Here is a 19309-nt window from a genome sequence, read left to right as displayed (position 1 = left end):
GGGCATGCTTGTTATTTATGGTGGGGGGAGGTGCAAACAGGGAAGGCATGTATAATAATCTTTTAAGTGCAGTGGAGGGACTTGTGTTTTTTATTTTGGCTAAGGGGAGGGACATACTACTTCAAATTGTTGTGTTTTAGATTTATTTAAAATAACTGAACTTCAAGTCCCTATGATGGGTTTAAAAGGCATTTTTCTTTAAAAATATTCATAAAATCATAGTTATTTAATCATTTATCATATCACTGTAAAGCCCAATCCATCCTTGGCCATTTTTGTATTGTAAAATCCAAACAAATGTTACAAACTGTCAAAATGAAAATTGACTTATCGCTAAGCCCCGCCCTCCAAGGCCATGAGCCAATCACATGTCATGCAGCTAAACAATGCGCTTGGACATCCTGCTTGAAGACCTCCTTGGAAAAGCATCAGAAATTTTGATTTTTATGCCGTTTTATATAAACGTATGCATTTGTAACTTATCCCACTACCTAAACCTCACTGAACAGAGCAAAGTTTTGGATTAAGCTATATGGGAGCTCAATGTAAAGAAGATAAACAGGGATGTCTACATTTGTTCTAACATAAGGCAACAAAAATGTTTTGTGAAGTGACAAGTAAATACAGTATAACGTCATAAATTGGGGGCAACATTGTGTATAAGGTCACCTCACCTTACTGCAAACTTTGCCAAGTAACGTTAGCTTAAGTTAGCTAATAGCCGTTACCTTGCCGCTAGGTAACGTTGGCTCAAGTTAGCTAATAGCCGCTAACGTTAAGGCCGACTCCAGCTTCGTAACATTAGCTCTTCATGTCACCTGTTCAGCTTAGTCTCAGTATTTTTGTTCTTTTACGACTGGACACCAGTGCTAACTGTAGTAAAAGCTGATAATTAAAGCTTACCAAGCTGAAAACCGTTAACGTTAACTTAGCTGTAACATTACGAAGACAGCAAAGGCTAGCTAATAGTCTACTTGCTAGCACAGTCAACCAGTAAATGTTTAGTACCTCAAGTTTTATGTTATAGATGTATAACACAGTTCCCCAACATTAAGAAACTGACATATTTTGGGCAGTTTTTCTAATTTGCATACATTTGCATTATTGCATATATTGACAGAATTTCAGCAAATGCTTGGCCACTTTTTGGACATTTTCTGGGGTTCTTGCTGCTGCTGAATCCATTTCTGTTATTTTCAAATTCAAAATGGATTTTTTAATACCACAAATCTTCAGATATTAACTGCAGCCAGGCTGATTTTCTTTTTTTTAAAAAAATTAGATGTTTTAGAGAAACAAACAAACACAAAACATGCAAATCATACAATTTTCGAAATTGAAAATGGTACCCCAACACATTCATTTTTTCAGCTGATTGTTTTTCGTGATAACTCTTGCTCTTGTGCTGTTTGCTCATTGCAATGTCTCCATACCTAAAATTGGTGTAAATATAAAAAACATGGTTATTTACACTGCTTGAGGAGGGAGGGTCATGTTTTACCCCTCAGTCCCTCAGTCACCTCCAAGCCATTCCCCTTCTCTGACAAGTAACGTACAGTCCCTAAAAAAGCATAGCATATTTTGTATGTAAAACATTTACCTGAGGAAACAGGTTATCTTTGTTGTACTTTTATTAATTCAAACCCTGACAATTGCTTGCATCTTGGGGGTGACATGATGAAAAAAAAAAGTTACCTCTAAGCCACTCCCCTACTCTGGTAAATAACATACAGTCCCTAAATAATCCTTGCACATTTTTCGTGTATGTAAAAGATGCACCTGGGGAAGCTTGTTCTCATTGTTATGTTTTTATTGACTCAAACCCAATTACTTGCATCTGTGGGGTGACAATAATAAAAATACAAAAATAAATGAAACAAAGTCACACTTCAGCCACCCCCTCCTCTGATAAATAAAGTACAGTCCCTTACACAGCTATGTTATCACTACACACACAAACTTATCACTTTGTACACCTTGTATTCACAGTGATTGCTTTGTCATAAAATCTACAGCAAACAAAAAAAGGCATTTACATTTCATTCCTTGGGTATAAAAGGTGTTTGTTCTGCAATGTTCACGGGAACATCGAGTCCTCATTTCAAGTCGGAGCCGACTAAAACGTCCAGAGACAGCACTATTTGCGCCGAGGAGGAAGCGCGCAGCCTGTAAAGCGGCACTGCGGCATCGCCGTATCACTGCGCCCCGGTCCCCCTTCTCCGGGATCCTGAAGCTCGGATCTGGGGAGAGAGGAGGAGGAGATACCCTATGGTTTTCCGTTGCGGGATTTATTTTGCCAGCTCCAAACCTTCCCGTGCGTTATCTTTTCATAGTGACCGAAGGCCTGCAACTTGTCCGGACGGTCCCTCCTCACTCGCAAGGGTTTGCATTTCTTCGTTTTGCATGACGTGTCTTGGAGTAAAAAAAAAAAAAAGAGAGAGAGAGAGAAAGAGGAGAGAGAGAGAGAGAGGGTTGCTTTTGTTGTGTGTGTCTTACAGTGGAAAATGAAGCTTGGAGAGCCGGAGCAGGAGGCAGTGCCAGTCCGCTGCTGCTGTTGTGGGCTGGACTGGATTACAGAGCCTGAGATCTCTACTGACAGCACAGGCAGACAAAAAGGGACTGTGAGCGAAGACAAGGGAAAGAGTCTCTTACTGAGCTAGGGAAGCCAGGGCGAGTGCCAGAATACAGTTTGTACCCCAATAAGCGATTTTTGGGAGCTATTTGTGCAGTGAGTGTCATTAGATGAGTGTTGGCACGGGGCATCAGGTTAAAGGCATAGGTGGGAAAAAAGGACCGTTATCATAGTAAAGGTGGATTTACCTTTTTTTTTTTTTTTTGGAAGGCATCTGCATGGAAGGAATATTTCTGAATGGTTGCTGCATAGTTAAGCATGCTGGCTTGTTGGATGTGCCTTTGTTATGTGTCTATTCAATTTTATTTTATTTTTTGTAAATTGTGCATGTTTGAAACATTTGTGACTTTGCAGGGTGTAGCAGAGCATTTTTGGGGACTCCATGTATGCTGCAGAATCCAGATGAGCTGCCTTATATGACAACCTGTGTCCAAGGAGACAATGTAAAGTTGAAGATGGTGGTTGACTGTGGCATTTTGGTTTTTGTGTGCTGATGCAGAAAATGTGTGTTTGAAATGTCCACCAGCATTTTTTAAGGCATGGTGATCCAGAAAAAAAGGCTTTGTACGGTTGTTGATTCAGTTGTCTTCCACATGGAATACCATTTCTATGATGTAATGGATGAGAATTGATATTCTGGACACATAGAGGAGCCATATGTGTTTTTAGACTACAATGCCAGAGTGACTTTCAGTGGCTTTAGGCCTAGACTGTAGGCTATGCCTTGAGAACAATCCAGAATAAGACTGCAAGCTGTTGAATGTTGCATCCTAATATCATTAAACAGCCAGATGCCTTCAGTGTCAGACAGTGAAGGTATGCTACGCTAAGATTTATTGTCAAGTGCAGGATGGCATTATCAAAGAGTGTCGACATTTGTCTTGATTTCTTTACAGCGTGTGTAAAACCTCAAGGATATCTCCCTCTTCAATTAGACCTGCTTTCATTCATGAAAGAGAGAGAAAGGTTTTTTGATTTATGGAATGTGAGCAAGGTATTCAGTCCAAGGTGATATTTTAAAAGACAGTTGTCGAGATGAATTAGTTAATTTAGGGAGATTTTTGATGGATGTCTGCAATTCGAAATCGTTTTATTCAAGAAGAGCTTTCAAATATCCCATAGTTGATAGATAAAATACTGTACTATAGTCTATGTGACCTTCCTAAAAGACTTTAACAGGGTTCCCACGGTCATGGAAAACCTGGAAAAGTAATTGAGTTTCAAAATCTCAATTACCAGGTCTGGGAAAGTCATGGAGTTAGTCGAATCCTTGAAAAGTTTTAGAGAAGTCATTTATTTTCTGTAGCTGTTGAAGTAACGCAGCTCTGATAATTTGTGAAACATTTTGTTGGCCACATTTCTTCATTTTCTCCCCACGTTCCCTCTCTTGCTTCATGTATGCCAGCTAGCAAGAATTTTGTTTAAATAGAGTTTGAATCTGATGTGTTTGAATTAGGAAAAAAAAGATTATGACTGAGTGATTTTAACATGTAGGATCATGAACCCCAAAGTTTTCATACCTGTACATTGTTTACCTGTGTATTATTCTGTGTCACCTCTCTCAATTCTGCAGTTCTGTGGGGTTTGTGAATAGAGTGTAGGTGGATCTCTCTTGTGATTTTATTTAATTTTATTTTTTCTCAACAGCAGTTTGTGACTCACGGGGTGAATAATTGATATGTCGATCATATAAGAGCTGATCAGATCAGATTGATGGATGAGAGGAGCTTCGATTGAATGCAAACTTTTTGACCCAGCATAATGCACGGTTAAGTTTTACTTTCAATGCACCTGATGTTCTGCTGCTCCGTGTGTGCCCAGAATACGCTCTGCGAATGTGACGCAATCAGTAATCAATATTCAGAAAGCGCTCCTAATGACAATCCAGCTCCAAAAATAAAAAAATCTATGTGTGGCGGCAGGTGATTTAATTGTGGCAGGCTGCTAAAAGTAAATAAATGTTTCGGAAACCCCGCTATGCTATGCCCCATGATTACTTTTAAAATTAAACTGCATTTGTGCAACATATTCTGATCGAATGGGTTGTATGATATCCTCTAAAAATGCATGTACAACAGTTCGTATGATATATGAAATACAAATTCTGATATCATAAACATTATCAAAGTATATTTTATTGTCAATTCTGCTATATGTACAGGACATAGAAGGGATTGAAATGCCATTTCTCCCAGATCCCTGGTGTAAACATGCAAGAACAAAAACTAAAGAATAGAAAAAGTATAAATAGTAGGTAAGTACGAAATAAAAATAATAAAATTACAATTAAAATTTAAAGTATACAGCAGTAACTCCAAGTATAAATGTTAAGTGGGCGATTATTTTTATTTTTCTATAAATTACTGTTGTGCAAATGGGATGTTATGTCCCCATCATGCAGTTATATATTTAACATACAGCAATGAAGGTTAGGTTGAGGCAAAAAAAAGTTACTTTAGTCAGGTTTAGGACAGGAAACATGGTGATGGTGTACCTTAAAATCACTCAAAGTTCACATGTTTCCAAATAGCGTCTCTGGGGAAAGTCCAGATTTTTGTGACCCATTCACCACCTCAACCTTCCACCTTACAAGACCGCTTGGGACTGCTTCCTTGTTTGCTCCCGTCAGCACACTTGTCATGTGATTGCAGCCTTCCAAAAGACGTAGGATATGGAAGAATTAGGATGCTTTAGAAAAACAGTTTGTGAGAACAGCCTTGTTTTTTAGATGGAGCAGTATTTGTTCTACATGTCATGAATGGTCATTGAAATGTTATCTCTGAAAAGTCATGAGAAAGTTTTGAAATGTATTCCATTAAAATGTGTGGGAACCCTGCTTAAAGCTATTAGGCCTTACGTTTAATATTGAAGATGCTACGCTTTGCATAAAAATGAAACTGAATCTCTAAAGTTTTTATGAAATATGGATATAAATGCCACTAAAATGTGATGTGCCTTAACAAAAGTTTGTTCTAAATTAATGCAAACAAAACTCCAGCAAAAGTGGGAGGACATATTGTACTGACAGTTAATTGTTCTTAATACATTTGATTTAATTAAGGCTTTTTTTCAGGCTCAGGAGCAAGCAGTTTAACTATTTTAGAGGAACCAGTTTACTGTGTTACTGATACATTGCAACACTTAGTATTTGTGCTTGTACAGATACACACAGACTATGTATTCTACTTAAAACTAACAGTGAGTGTGCCAAAAACAACAACAAATCTACGTTGACACGCTTAAGACACCAAGTAGCAAAGTAAAAATCCTGGTACGTAATTAATTAAAGAAATTTAATCATTAAAAAGACAGTTTAGGTTACAAGCTTGGCAAAAGCTTCAGAGACATGAGTGAAAGAGCACTTACAACGCATAATCGTCTCATCTCAGAGCTTAATGACCTGGCAGTGAAAGAAAACACAGTATACTTAGCAGATGAGACTGTAGCCGCCCTAATAAAACATTCATCTTGTATTATGTAGAACGGCAACTGTGTAGTCCGCCGCACCTTTTGGGAAAATGGCTCATTGACTAAATGCACAGTTGAACTTGCTGAGTGTACAAATGCGTGCTCTCTCTCTCTCTCTGTCTCTATCTGGCAGGAGGGAGAGTTTGCTGACCTTGGGTAAGAGGTTCCTGGAGAAGAAAGATGTGGCGTCACCTGCTCAACTCACCGTGGCGGGACATGTTCACTGAGCAGATATTTGCTTTAACTTGAAAAGCTCTTCCTCTGGTGGAATTGACAGCTCGGTGATAAGGCGTTTAATAGATCATTTTACACCTCTGTTGAAGGATTTGATGGACTGCCTTTGGGGATCTTTGCTTGGAACCTAGCTTCAGCGACTCGTCTTGTAAAAACGTCATCTGTTGGATATTACGTTGTTACCTTGGATCTAATATATTTAAAACATTCACTTGGATATTTCGGAGATTTCCTCGGGGGTTTTCAGCGGAGGTCAAGCAGTGCCAGGCCTCTGAAGAGTTTGTTTCTCTGTAAGAGGCGGGTTTATCTGGATGTTTCCCATGAAGGACATGGATGGCCCTCGATCTAGCGGCCTCCGCAAGAAGAGGAAGTCAAGGTCAGTGAGGGATCGGGACAGGAGATCAAATGGGATACGGAACAACCACGTCAAGGGCTCCGTCTTTCGCTTCTCCTCTGACTCAGAGCGGGAGGGCGACAGGGAGCCCTCTTCATCCCGCCCTCGACCCCCTAGAAGAAAGCGAAAGGAGTCTACTTCTGCTGAAGAGGACATCATCGATGGCTTTTCCATCACTGGATTTGTCACCTTGGAGGCTCTGGAGGTGAGTAAACCCTTTAACCTTGTGTGTGTGTTGTGCAGGAGTCGAAACTCTCTTAACGCTGTGTAAAGATGTGTTTATTATGGTGCGGCTTTCCGACTGGGTCGGGCCAGTGCTTTGGCCGCTGCCTGCATATTTGGCTGTTTGTGTGAGCTGGAGTTGAACAGATGTAGCTTTAAAATGTAGCGCAGGAGCCAGAGATTACTATCTGTGTCACCGAGAGGCTGTTGTTGTTGTTGTTGTGTGTACCGCTCTGGATTTGTTTTCAACAAGAGTTTTTCAGCAAAGCCATACACCAGATGAGGGATGTTCAGCTGTGGTTGTAGTGGCTGTTGTGCTTTTGTACGCTTGAGAGTAAAAAAGCAATTTGATCTATGTTACAACAGTTTATTCAGAGTGGGAGTAATTTATTGTGCACGGGCTATCCATTTTCCTTGGACTGCAAACTGGGCACCGGCTGCTTTCCAACGATGGAGTTCTGAATTATGACTTACACGAGTGAGCATGTTATATATACACCCATATTTTTCTCTAACTTACAGATGGTTGACACATTTAAAGGAAAAGTGTCTTAGTTGTTGGGCCAACATGAGCTTTCAGAACAGCTTCAGTGCTCCTTGACATACAAGTTTTTGGAACCACTCTTCCCTTATATGGTGTTTGGATTGTGGTGGTGGAAAGCGCTGTCTGACACATCAGTCCAAACTCTCCCACAGGTGTTCATTAGGTGACTGCAAAGGCCAAAGCGTATGATTCACATCATTTTCCAACACCATTCAGAGAGCGCTGGGGCCGCTGCATTAGTGTGTTCTCCACTCATTTATTCAGGTGTTTCTTTTACATCTTCTCCTGTCTGTGTGTGTAAGTTTAAGGTATTCCACATGGGAAATGATAAGATTTTAATAATACTAATGCCATTTCTGATTCCCTTATCAATTCTTGAATATTATTTTCTGTGTGGGAAAAAAAAGAGTAGGTGTTTTGTGTTTTCAGCATTATGCAACAGTTCAATTATCTCTGAGTCCGAACGAAGTGTAAATGAAATTAGATCTGTACAGCATTCATTTTCTTTTAGTGTCCACCAAAACGTTTTTTCTCAGCTGAAATGCACAGCTGGTAGCGCTTGAGAACACTTAAGGTGCAGCGCTTTTTCAACCAAGACGCTTTGGTTGCATCTGGTTGCTATGATACGGAATATCCGTGGTAGTAAAAATATTGGCGCAAGGTAGAATACTTTCTTTGGATGAAGGGAAGGCTGAAAGATGTAGGGAAAGGATGGACTTATTAGTCTGTGTAAGTTCATGAGAGGTATATAATATATAATATATATACAGTATATGAATATATTTCTCCTCAGTGCATTGCCCCGGAGATGACATTTTTTCTGTAGGCTGACATGGAGGTTTGGAGGTTTGGAAGAATTGTAGTAAATATACCATTTGGCAAACAGACCTTTATAATATTTACAGGTTTTGTTCAGCATTCGTGGAAAACCCCTGCCAAAAAAACAGGCTATGCTCAGAGCAGAATAGTTGTTGTTGTTGTTGTTGTTGTTGTTGTTGTTGTTGTTGTTGTTGTGTCTTTCCCTTCGTATCATTCTGGTATCATTCTGAAGTTTTGAGTTTTATCTATGAATGTCTGTTGAAACCCTGCACTATGCTCTCAAAAAATACCTCAGATCAAATCGCTTTGATGCATTCGACCCCCTTGTCAGAGAAAACATCTGCTAAGCCGTGGCGCTAATGTGTTTATAACAGGATATTTACCCTTGGTAACAGACATGCTGCTTGGTTCAGAAGCAGTGGCAGTCATGCTCAGTGTCAGATACATTGCATTCCTGGAATTTAGGCACATATTGTGTAGAAAGGTGTTATAGCACTTTCTTGGTGTTAATTTAAATGGTAGTTTTACAGACATTTCAAGCAACTCTTTCTTTGTGAAATGAAGCCACTCTTAGAGACCATTTTTTCCTAACTGTCATGACTTCTCACAAGTTTCCAGCAGTGTGGATGCATGAGTTTGACATCATTGTTTTGCAATGCGAAACTGTCAGAGAAACATGCATGAATTATTAAAAGGAACCGATCAGATCGGAGGCAAAAGATTCCAGTGAATCAGAGAATCATCAGTGTAAGTGGTTGATGATTCCCAACTTTATTAGGTATTGTTAATTCGACATAAAGCATCACCAAACTGCAACTGTTGAATTTACATCAGATGTTTCAGCCCCCCATGTTCTAGCTTTTTAGTACTATTTTTACTCTGATCTTGTTTCAGCAGGATGTGAAAATAGTTTCTCAAGGTCAGACTCTGGATTGTCCTGAGATAACACAGCCTCACTTGCACTTTCTGATATATGCAGTGTGATAACAATCTCATGTTAGCTGGTGTGACCCATTACAAGGATACAGTAGCTCTTGTCCTCATTGTATCCCTTTATTAGCCAGATCAACACTTTTTGAGAGCCATATAATTACGAATTATAACTTTCTTCAGCAGTGTTGTGCCTGCACGTCCTTTCACCTCGTTTTGTGTGACCTTCTTTCTGTTGTTGTTTCCACTGTTTTTTCTGCGTCAGTCTGTGAAACCACTGCTAGTCACAGTTTGAGTGTCTAGTTTGATGACAACTCAGAAATCAAGCTTTAAAAGACATAATGATTTTTGATTATTTTCCTTTTTGATCTCTGTTGTTTGTCTAACTGCTGTCTTATCACCATTTCAGTTTCATAATCATAATCTCTATTTCAATCAAACTTAGTGGTACTTAATGGAGTTGCATGGGCATTGAGGTGTCATCACTTCATGGATCACATAGTTCTGCTTCTCTGTTTTTTAATTGATCTAATATTACAGAATAAAAAAAAAACTGTGTTTCTGACAGAATGAGAATCTCTGTGTGGCAGTAGCTGACGACGGGGGGGGCTCAGCAGCTCCTGGTTTGTTTATTTTTGTTTTTTTAATCTTTTGTTTGTGACTTTAGGCCCCAAGCAACAACCGGGGGGGGGGGGGGGGACAAGGCCCTTTTGAAACTGAATGAAATATTGTTACTATTATTATTGGAAATAAATGGCCTTTTTGAGGGGCTTAGGATGCTCAATAACCCATGAAACTTTGCACACTTATCATAACTTGCTCAGTTGGTAGGTTTTCTCTAGATGTACAAAAACTGGGAGGCACATTTAACATGCCAAGATGGGCAAAAAAGTCTCTTGGAGCCATACCCTGAACCCAACAGGAAGAAATAACTGTGCGATTTTGACCGACTTTTGGCCATTTGCAGGGGTCATTCTTTAATGCTGATAACTGATCAGTTGATCCAGTCAGAGCTGATAAGATCAATGAATGAGAGGAGAAGCACAGTGCAGAGTGAGTGAATGCAAACTTTTAGACCCAGCACAATGAACGGTTAAGTTAGACTATAACTGCACCTGCTGTTCTGCTGCTCCGTCTATGACAACAGTATGTTTTGCAGCCCGCAAGTTTGTATCAATAAATAACCGTGTGATATGTATATTTCAGTAGCAATAGAAAATCTATTTGTGGCGGCTGATGTTTTCATTATGGCTGCCTGAAACAAATAAATGGATGTGTGGGAAACCCTGTAAAATAAGTGCCACTCCCTGTCAGTACACATTTCACTGGCACTAAGACACTTTAATCAGTATTTCAGTTTCTTTGATCAAAACATATGTAAGATGTCTTATATGTTCTGTCAAGTTGTGAACATTTAATTAATTTAAATGAAAGTGGAAATGATGCTATTTCCACAGAAAGCCTGATTGTAACCGATTTAAAGTTACATTGCAGAAATTATTTTGGCACTTCATTACTCCTCACAGCCACCTTTTACTGGAGTCAACTAAATGAAAAAAATGCCTAATAAATCAAAATATATTGCAGTCTCAAATCACATTAATATCAAATCACTGTGTTTTAGAATGTGCTTCTTACAAAACAATCTTGTCACAGAGTGCTTTACTGAGTAATAAAAATGCACTGAGTTCATGTACGAGCAAGAGAAAAATAAATTAGACTTGTGTTTGTGTGCGAGTACACACAGGAGGGTTTTTGTGAGATTGTGACAGAAGTTATTAATACAGTATCATCTCACAGGGGAAGTGAAGGGAGATGGCAATATTGTATTGTATTACTTCTTACAGTTGTTGGTGAGCTTTAAATATCACAGTTTGTGTCCCGAATGTAATGACAGCATTAATAACAGAGGCTGGTGAGTCATATTTCTGTGCACACAGTAAAAGTAAGAACGTGTCCTCAAAGCTCCTTCCACCATGTAGAAAACGTCCTGATTCATGTGGTTCCAGAGTCCAAACTGTGCCATATGTTTCATTAATCTGCTGCTTATGTCCTCAATTAACTGATTCATTGTTTGGTCTAGAGAATGTCAGAAAATCATGAAAAATTCACACCTTTTTTTTTAACGAATACCCCAGAACCCAAAGATATTTAGTTTATAATGATATCACACGTGTAACTTTGCATAGTTTTCATATTACATATATTGTGTTACCTAATTCTGTTTGCCTCTGCAAAATTCCCTCTGGGCACATATAAAGTGTTTCGAATTTAAATTAATTCAACAGAGAATAGCAGAAAATTCTTACACTGGAGAAGCTGAAATCAAAGAATCAAATTTGGCATTTAAGCTTAAAAGATTACTTCTGCATTGAAAATCAGATCTCCAGACTCACTTTTTACACTTATGCTCCCAACTAATGATTTTAGGAGCAACAGGACAATATTTAGGAGTAAACAGACATGCAATGCAATACATTTTTACCCAGCTCAACTGTATTACAAATAAAAAACTTTGTTAACTTACCAATGTTTACACCTCAAGTATTTGGAAATGTAGTTAGATGCACAAATGTGGGACTTTAATTTTAATTTTAACAGTAAAAAAAGATTTTTTTTTTAAGATTGTAATTAATTACAATTTAATTATTGTCCTGTTTTTTCCCAGCACTCCAAAATAAAAAATATGTAATTTCCCTCACAGTTTTAGAGGTAATATCCAGTCCAAAATCCAGTCAATTGTATTTTAGGCTTGTATTTTATATTTAATCTCTGTTTAAACCTTATTTTGAAAAGTGGATGTCGTCACTGGCAGGCTGTTTCAGTGCATTTAACGTAAAGGGCCATGTTCGGGAGTTTGATCACGGATGTACCAATGGCAGCTAGTTTAATGCAAAAAATCTAGACACTAGACACTTGTAGTCAGGCTAGCCATTAACTGAAGCTGCTTGGTCAAATTTAGTAGCACTTCCTCCAAAAACAGCTGCAGCCTGGAGCCCTGTTGTAAATAGTTGCAGAGGAATTTTGTCATCAGTTAATCAACAAATAGTTTCATCTCAAAAGAGAGCAGCAGCACACATCCACTGCTCGTGAAGTCTTTATTCTGGCTTTTTTTCCGGTTTGACAGAAAAATGTGACAATGCAGAGAAATATCAAACAGTACTGTGAGATCCTAAAAGCTAAGAAGTCATCCTGTGACTGAAAGGTCAGTGGCTCAAATGTCTTGATTATTCGTGGAAATGTAGGCCTGGAATAAGAATGAGATCTCAGCCCAGTTACTCACTCTGAAGTGGCCCTTAGCGAGCCACTTGACCCCCCACTTACTTTCATTATAGCTGCTCACAGGCCAATGATAGGAGGCATAATTTTCTTGGCAGCTCTTCCATGTGACTGTAGAATAATGTCTGAGGGCTAATCAGGAACTTGCTGATACAGACAGAAATAAGTCTAAATTGGCATGTGTAATAAATGTTCAGTGGTTTTTAAAAAGAATCTTTTAATCACTGTTTTGTATTTTTATTGACTCTGAGATGGCCAGTATTTTTCAATGTCATCTGCATGATGTTTATTCTTAACTTTCAATGTAATGTGGACCTGAATTTTCTTCATGCTGCACTGTTTTACAACCCTTTCTTTGCAAAAAACTGTATGTAACGTATATGTGGAGCTATGCACAAGCATATCTCAGCACCAGTGGCTCTTTTTCTGTCTGGGTAAAGTTAAATTCTGATGAGGTCAGACCCCTGGAGGTATATGCTAGTGCTCTCCATCTGTCACCACAGTACTGGAGCAACACTGCTCCCAGGCCTGCTTTTCATGTGCATGCTGATATCTTAGCTTTGCATTTCTCTTTTGCAGTCTCAGGGCTGAAGCGTCCATGATGAGGCTCTTTAGATACTCAAGTAGCTTTTGTTAGACATTTCACACCATATTGTTGGTTTGATTACTGGGCTGCTTGTTGGGAGTGAACTTGCTCATGTTGGACTGTTGTGAAAGGGATAGTTCAGTTCTTTTGAAGGGGGGTTGTATGGGGTACTTATCTATTGTTAGTAGGCATGTGGGTATGTAATATTTCATACAGTCATACCATTCTGAAATTTTGCCAGGGTATACAGTTTATGAAGTTATATGTATGCGCACACACACACACACACACACACACACACACACACACACACACACACACACACACACACACACACACTCACACACGCACCGTGACAGCACTTACTTTCAGCTTTCCAGACTAATAAATACACAGTAGAAACGCACAAAATATTCTCACACAGATTTCCCTCATTTAACAGAGAAATGCAACTGTACACTTTAAATTAAACTTTCTCTCAGTCACAGAAGAAACCGACAAGGCTTAATTGCCTCCTTAACTGATCATAAAGCACACTTCATTCTGACTCAGCAGAAACAAAACTTGCTGAGACCATCTTGGTTACTCTTGCTAGTAATCCAGTTAGTAAGTCCACTGTTCCAACAATCACCAGCTCCAGTTTGGTCAAAATAAATACTCAATTTACAAAGTCAGATGTAAAGAAAAAAAGAGCCATTATTCCCCGCGGTCTCTCTGCCCCGTTGTTGGCCGCCGGCTATTTACAGTCCTGCAACTTTTCCCTCCACCAGTAGGTGTCGCTGTGTTTTTCAGTTCAGCTGCCTGTTCCACCAGTAGAGACTTAGCTCTGGTGGTGCGTGCTGTGCACTACATACACTAAGTTTAATAGAATGAGTGCATGATTGTGTCTCACTATTTTTCTCTATTGAGTCTGTCTAGTAAGAGACATATAAGGGCTCCATTTCCTGTTAGAAATTACTCTCTGACATTAACGTAAAGTTGTGACAATACTCTGAATATAGTGTACACTGATATCGATTTGTTTTAGGTGGCTAAAGTACATATTGTTGCTGACCCCCAGTCACAGCACCACATTGCTTAGCTTACATGTCGGAGTCCAGCCTGCTTCTCTAAAAAGTGTAGACAACCTTTTACTGTAGATAATAAACTGACTATGGATAAGTGCCTCATACAATCCCACTTCAAAAACTCTGAACTCTCCCTTTAAGAGCAGCTGGACAGGGAGTTGCTGCTGGAATAAAACTTTTCTGCTAGCTCGAGGTAGCCACTGACAAAGCATGTTACTGCTCGTTGGTGTTTCTGCATCAGACAATCCAAGTCTTAATAAAACAATAATTTGCTTTCCACTTATGCAGGATACAGGATGTGCCTCTAAAACACACACTGTGCAAGTTAATGATTGTGTAGCCCTTTCTAAAATCCCCATTCTTGGCTTAAATTTCCACAATTGTGACTAAAAAAAGCTTTCTGCCTGGATATCCTTTGAACTGTTGAGAACGTCTGAGCTCAGTAAGGCTTTGTATGGAATTGAATTGGAAGTGTGAACACAAAGCAATGCTACAGAATAAATGTTAAGCAGAAAATAAATAGACTATGTTTTTTTATGATCATAAGGCTGTTTTTTTTGTTGTCAGAGAAGGTATCAAGTGCAAGAAGTCGAGGTATAGCTCTGAGGCATTTTGAGGTTCTTTTATTGAGTGGAGAGACACTTTGTAGTTTCATGCTGTGTAGTTTTCTCTGGGTGCATGGGGAGTTCAAGTATAGCATATTTTATTGATACAGAGCAGATATGTATTTATTATAATCTTATTACTGTAATAATGTAGTGTTAAGGCGGAGGGCTGGGCAGTGTATCAATACTTTATTGATATTGTGATGTAAGATGCGATATCTAAGATTTTGGATAATGTAATATTAAAAAGTGTGTCTTTTTCTGGTTTTAAAGGCTGCATTACAGTAAAGTGATGTTATTTTCTGAAGTTACTAGACTGTTTTAGCTGTTCAATTATTTGCCTTTACCCCTTTAGCTATTATATTCAGATTTATTGGTGTTTTTATGCTCCGCGCAGGTAATACCCGTGGCCTTAGGCATTAGGTTTTTGGGTAGTCTGTCACATTCTCGTCTATGCCATACCTCTAAAATGTTGTGAGAGATTTTTTTCAAGTTTGGCGCAACTTTCTACTTGAACTCAAAGATGAACTGATCAGATTTTGGTGATCAAAGGTCAAGGTCAGTGTGACCTTGCATCTTTCTCATTCTCGTGAGATTGATATCTCAAGAACACTTCAAGGGGTTTTCTTCAAATTTGGCACAAATTCCCACTTTCAGTCAAGGATGAACTAATTAGAAGTTTGTTAAAGATCACTTTTAACCTTCTTCGTCTCATTCTCTTGATCGCAATATCGCAAGAATACCTTGAGGGAATTTCTTCAAATTTGGCTCAAATGTCCAGTTGGACCCAATACTAAACTGATAAGAATTTGGCTGTCAACAATCAAAGGTCAAAGTCACTGTGATCTAACAAACCTTTTTTTTTTTAACCAAATTGTACTAATTCAAACCCAAATTATGACGAATTTTTACACAAATGTCTGTGTAGTATGTGTCCAAAAGTTCAAAAGGGTGCCCACTGTGAAACCGTGCTTTCACTGATTGTCTGTGCCGCCAGGGGGAAGATCTTTGTGAAGAATCCATGTTTTCGTAGTCATAGATGTAAACTGCAACTTGACTTGTGCGAGGTGGCATACAACAGGGAGGCAGTAATTCTAATGAATGAAAAATATAATTTAGTAAGTAATTAGAAAGTACCAGGAGTAAGCCCTACAATATTACTGCAATATCGATTTAAAAAATATGATAATGTGTGAAAGTATGCCACAATGCCTGACAGACAGTTAACCATCTGCTCACTATTTAATAGTTTTTGTGTTTCAGTGTTTTGTTTTCAGCTCCGTGTGTTCATCCTCCCAAACCTGAACTCTTTCACTTTAAATTGAGCAAGACATTACAAAGATGTATAGAGGAGTGTTCACTCATTGCACTGACATCAAAGTACACAGCAGCAGCTGTCCTTTTGAAGGAGTTAGTTTGGAGAAAGAGGCCCGAGCTGCAACCTATTACAGCACTTGAAGAAATTACTAAATTATTGAGCGCCTTCTCTCCTAAAACCTTTGCTGTGTTTCACCCATTTCACTTGAAAGGTGTCCTTAACCTCAGCATTCCCCTACTGACCAAAATTGATCTGAACATGTTGCCTGAGTTAACTGCTCATTATTTCCCAACAGTTAGTAGTCTGTGAAGTCTGTATGTTTGAACAGTACACACGCATGCACAGATATCCGTTTCATGAAGGCGCCTTTCAGTATTTTATATTCTTTATTTTGTATTTGTAATTTTTTTTCGCATTTCACGTAAAGCGTCTTTGAGTACTTAGCACTGTACAGGTCCTATGGTCCTATCAATATTAATAACAATAATAATACTACTAATATTATTATTATTATTACAGATATATTCTCCTGATTTGCATCTAGATAATGCAGGCTCGATCAGACCTATCCAATCACAGCCTTTGGCTTTATAAGCTGCCTCGCCATAAGGTTAGACTTTCTTCTGTTTTTTTGTTGTTGTTGTTGTTTTTACTCTAATAACACCTCATCTCCATGCTCAGCAGGTTAACAGCAGTCTATTACGTGATTGACTGCCTGTGATAATACAATGAACAGCACAAAAGCAGCCCTGTGTAAATTAGTACATTTGCAGTGTCTGTTCTTCTCAAATTTTGCATTTAAAGGTCTGGAAAGACTTCTTAATTCACAATGCCCCGCAGAGCTCCTGCAGGTTCTGTTGTTCATCTAAACAATTTCCCCCTCTAACTTAATTTGTTACACACCATAAAAAACAGAAGACAATAGATTCACCTAATGCACAGTGTTCGGAGTGGCACTGGGCACATAACTGCATAACACCACATATGGGCGAGACTGGGAGAGCAGCCTAGTGTTGGGATAAACATGCAGAGCTGACACAAGCAGTTTGGTGCCTGCAGTGTCGAATAGTTCTTTTGTTTTTTACTCAAGAGATTAATTTAAAGAAAGATAAACAACAACATTGTAATTGTCATTATTTAATCCTTACAACTTATTAGTCACTTCTGATTTGTGCAAAAATGTTTGTATATTGCTGGGTACATTTTTCTCAGTGACTGCAGTTTATTTTAGTTTGATCAAGAGGATAATTTGTAACTATTATGGTTGCCACGTTTTGCCAAAATAGGACTCAAGTCATACCCTGTAAAGTGAATTTCTAGATTATCCGCAGCAGTGTATTTAACCGTATTCTTTAACAGTCAACATGGTGAGATTACTGAACAGGCCTACAGGCCCAGGGGAGCAAAGTGTGACTGCTAATGTCACTCAAATGAACATATACTGGCCTCAGAGATAAGAAATTACAATAACAAGACACAAAACAACAAAAATACTAATACACCTCAGCGAGACACAAACTGACCTCAAAGACACACTAAATGACTTCAAAGAGACATCAAATGACTACAAAAAGTAGAAAGGAGGAACAAAGAGACAAACAATGACTACAGAGGCACAGAACGACCAAAAAAAGACAAAAATGTTTCTAAAGAGACACAAAATGATCCTTAAGGGACATAAAATGACTTCAGAGAGACACGAAAATACAAAGAGATGTAAAACAAACAGAGAGGCAAAACTACCACAGAGTCTGTGTGTCTTGCTCCTATGTGGTGGGGCCCTTTACATATCTGTGCCCGGAGGCTTACTGTCATGGTCAAAGAGTTTATCCTTTAATATGTACTTCATTAGCTTCATCTAAGCAAGAGATATACAATTTCTAAAATGTCAAGTGTCAGTTTGCCCGGAAAAAAACCCAGTTACCTGAAATAATTCCTCCCTCTGCAGCCTAGCTAGAGAGAAAAAAAAGACCAAAAATATGTGCCAAACCAGTCTTTGGCTCTTGTAGACATGTTGCATCAGGTTGCACACCAGCACTGGATTTGACATGTCATGCCTAACTGCACCAAACAGCAGGCTGCTCGCTGCTGACCACCAGAGAGCGAGGAGATAGTCAATCGATTACAAAGAGCTTTAATGCCTTTCGCTGCAGGCAAAATGTCCATAACAAGGATATGTATAAACCATGTGTCTGCTGGAGGAGAAACGTTTTCATAAGAGCTGTGGAAATCCTCCGCCTGTGCTTTTCCTGCCATTTACATTTCATCTCAGCACCACTGTTGCACCACCAGGACCTTGTTGGTTCCAATTAAGTGGCAATTTCTATTTATGATTTCTGCTGCGCCCATCAGTTATTTAATTTTAGGCACTAGCTTCACACCCATCTGTCACACCCACACTGGCCTTGGAGATGTGACACATTGAAGTCAGGGCACGGTGGCACATCATGGATTAAGTTGAGTCATCAGTGCGCAGGGGTGGAGGGTGGAGGTGGCGTGGAGCGAGGAGTTCAACAAAATGATAATAGGTTCATTGATGAGTTGTCAGACCTTCAAATAACAAATAATGGCTGGCTAATTAATGGCTATTGACATTTAAAGTGGAGCAGGAGTTAAAGGACAGGTCTCGGGCCTTAGCTGAGAGGATCAACTGCAGTAATTATGTCAGCAAAGGGTATTCCTCTCATATATGGCCAAATGGAGATGATGAATTGCAGTTTAACAGTCTGGCATTTTTTCTCTTCTTGTGTGCCGTTCGTGGGATGATGCTGACGGCTTGCCAGCATTTCAAAAACAATTGATTTTCTTTGGCACAGCCTTCAGAAGTCTGCCTGGAGGAGGACTTGTAAGTGCAGGCAGAGAAGAACACATTGATTGGTACTTCATTGTGAGAAAGAGGCTAATGTGAAATCAAATGTATTGACAGCTTGTTTCCAAAAGACTTGGGGAAAAAAATGACATTTCAAACAATTAAGACACATAAGTATCAAGCCAGGTTTTCTAACAGCTTTGTTCCTGTGAGAATGCAGGTTGATGAACAAGGACGCCTTCGGAGAGCGCTTTACTAGTGCCATGCTGCCTTGACAGATATTTCTGTCAAGTGAATAATACAGTTTTTCCAGCCTTTTAATTAATTTTCCACCTTCCACACATGTATTTATTCCAGTCTCTTGGCAGCAATGGCCGATATTCATTTGGCTGCATTTTGGAG

General features: G+C 39.0%; 1 protein-coding gene across 9 annotated transcripts in view; it reads left to right on the top strand.

Annotated features, from left to right (window-relative positions):
* The first annotated feature begins 2026 nt into the window (after positions 1-2026).
* auts2a (activator of transcription and developmental regulator AUTS2 a) overlaps positions 2027-19309 on the top strand; it is a 449370-nt gene continuing 432087 nt past the window's right edge. For 4 of the 9 annotated variants that reach the window (XM_088088963.1, XM_088088970.1, XM_088088964.1 and 1 more), the window contains exons 1-2: positions 2028-2382; positions 6234-6933. In XM_088088963.1, the coding sequence (XP_087945089.1) occupies positions 6646-6933 (288 nt within the window). In that variant the 5' untranslated portion in view covers positions 2028-2382; positions 6234-6645. Of the gene's footprint in view, positions 2383-6233; positions 6934-19309 lie in introns of all 9 variants that reach the window. The other 5 variants (XM_088088968.1, XM_088088969.1, XM_088088962.1 and 2 more) reach the window with 2 other exon arrangements.

Source organism: Plectropomus leopardus, chromosome 15 (genome assembly GCF_026936395.1).
Source record: "Plectropomus leopardus strain MGB_pleo_1.0 chromosome 15, ASM2693639v1, whole genome shotgun sequence".
Lineage (NCBI taxonomy): Eukaryota > Metazoa > Chordata > Actinopteri > Perciformes > Serranidae > Plectropomus > Plectropomus leopardus.
This window is presented reverse-complemented; position numbering and strand designations above follow the sequence as displayed.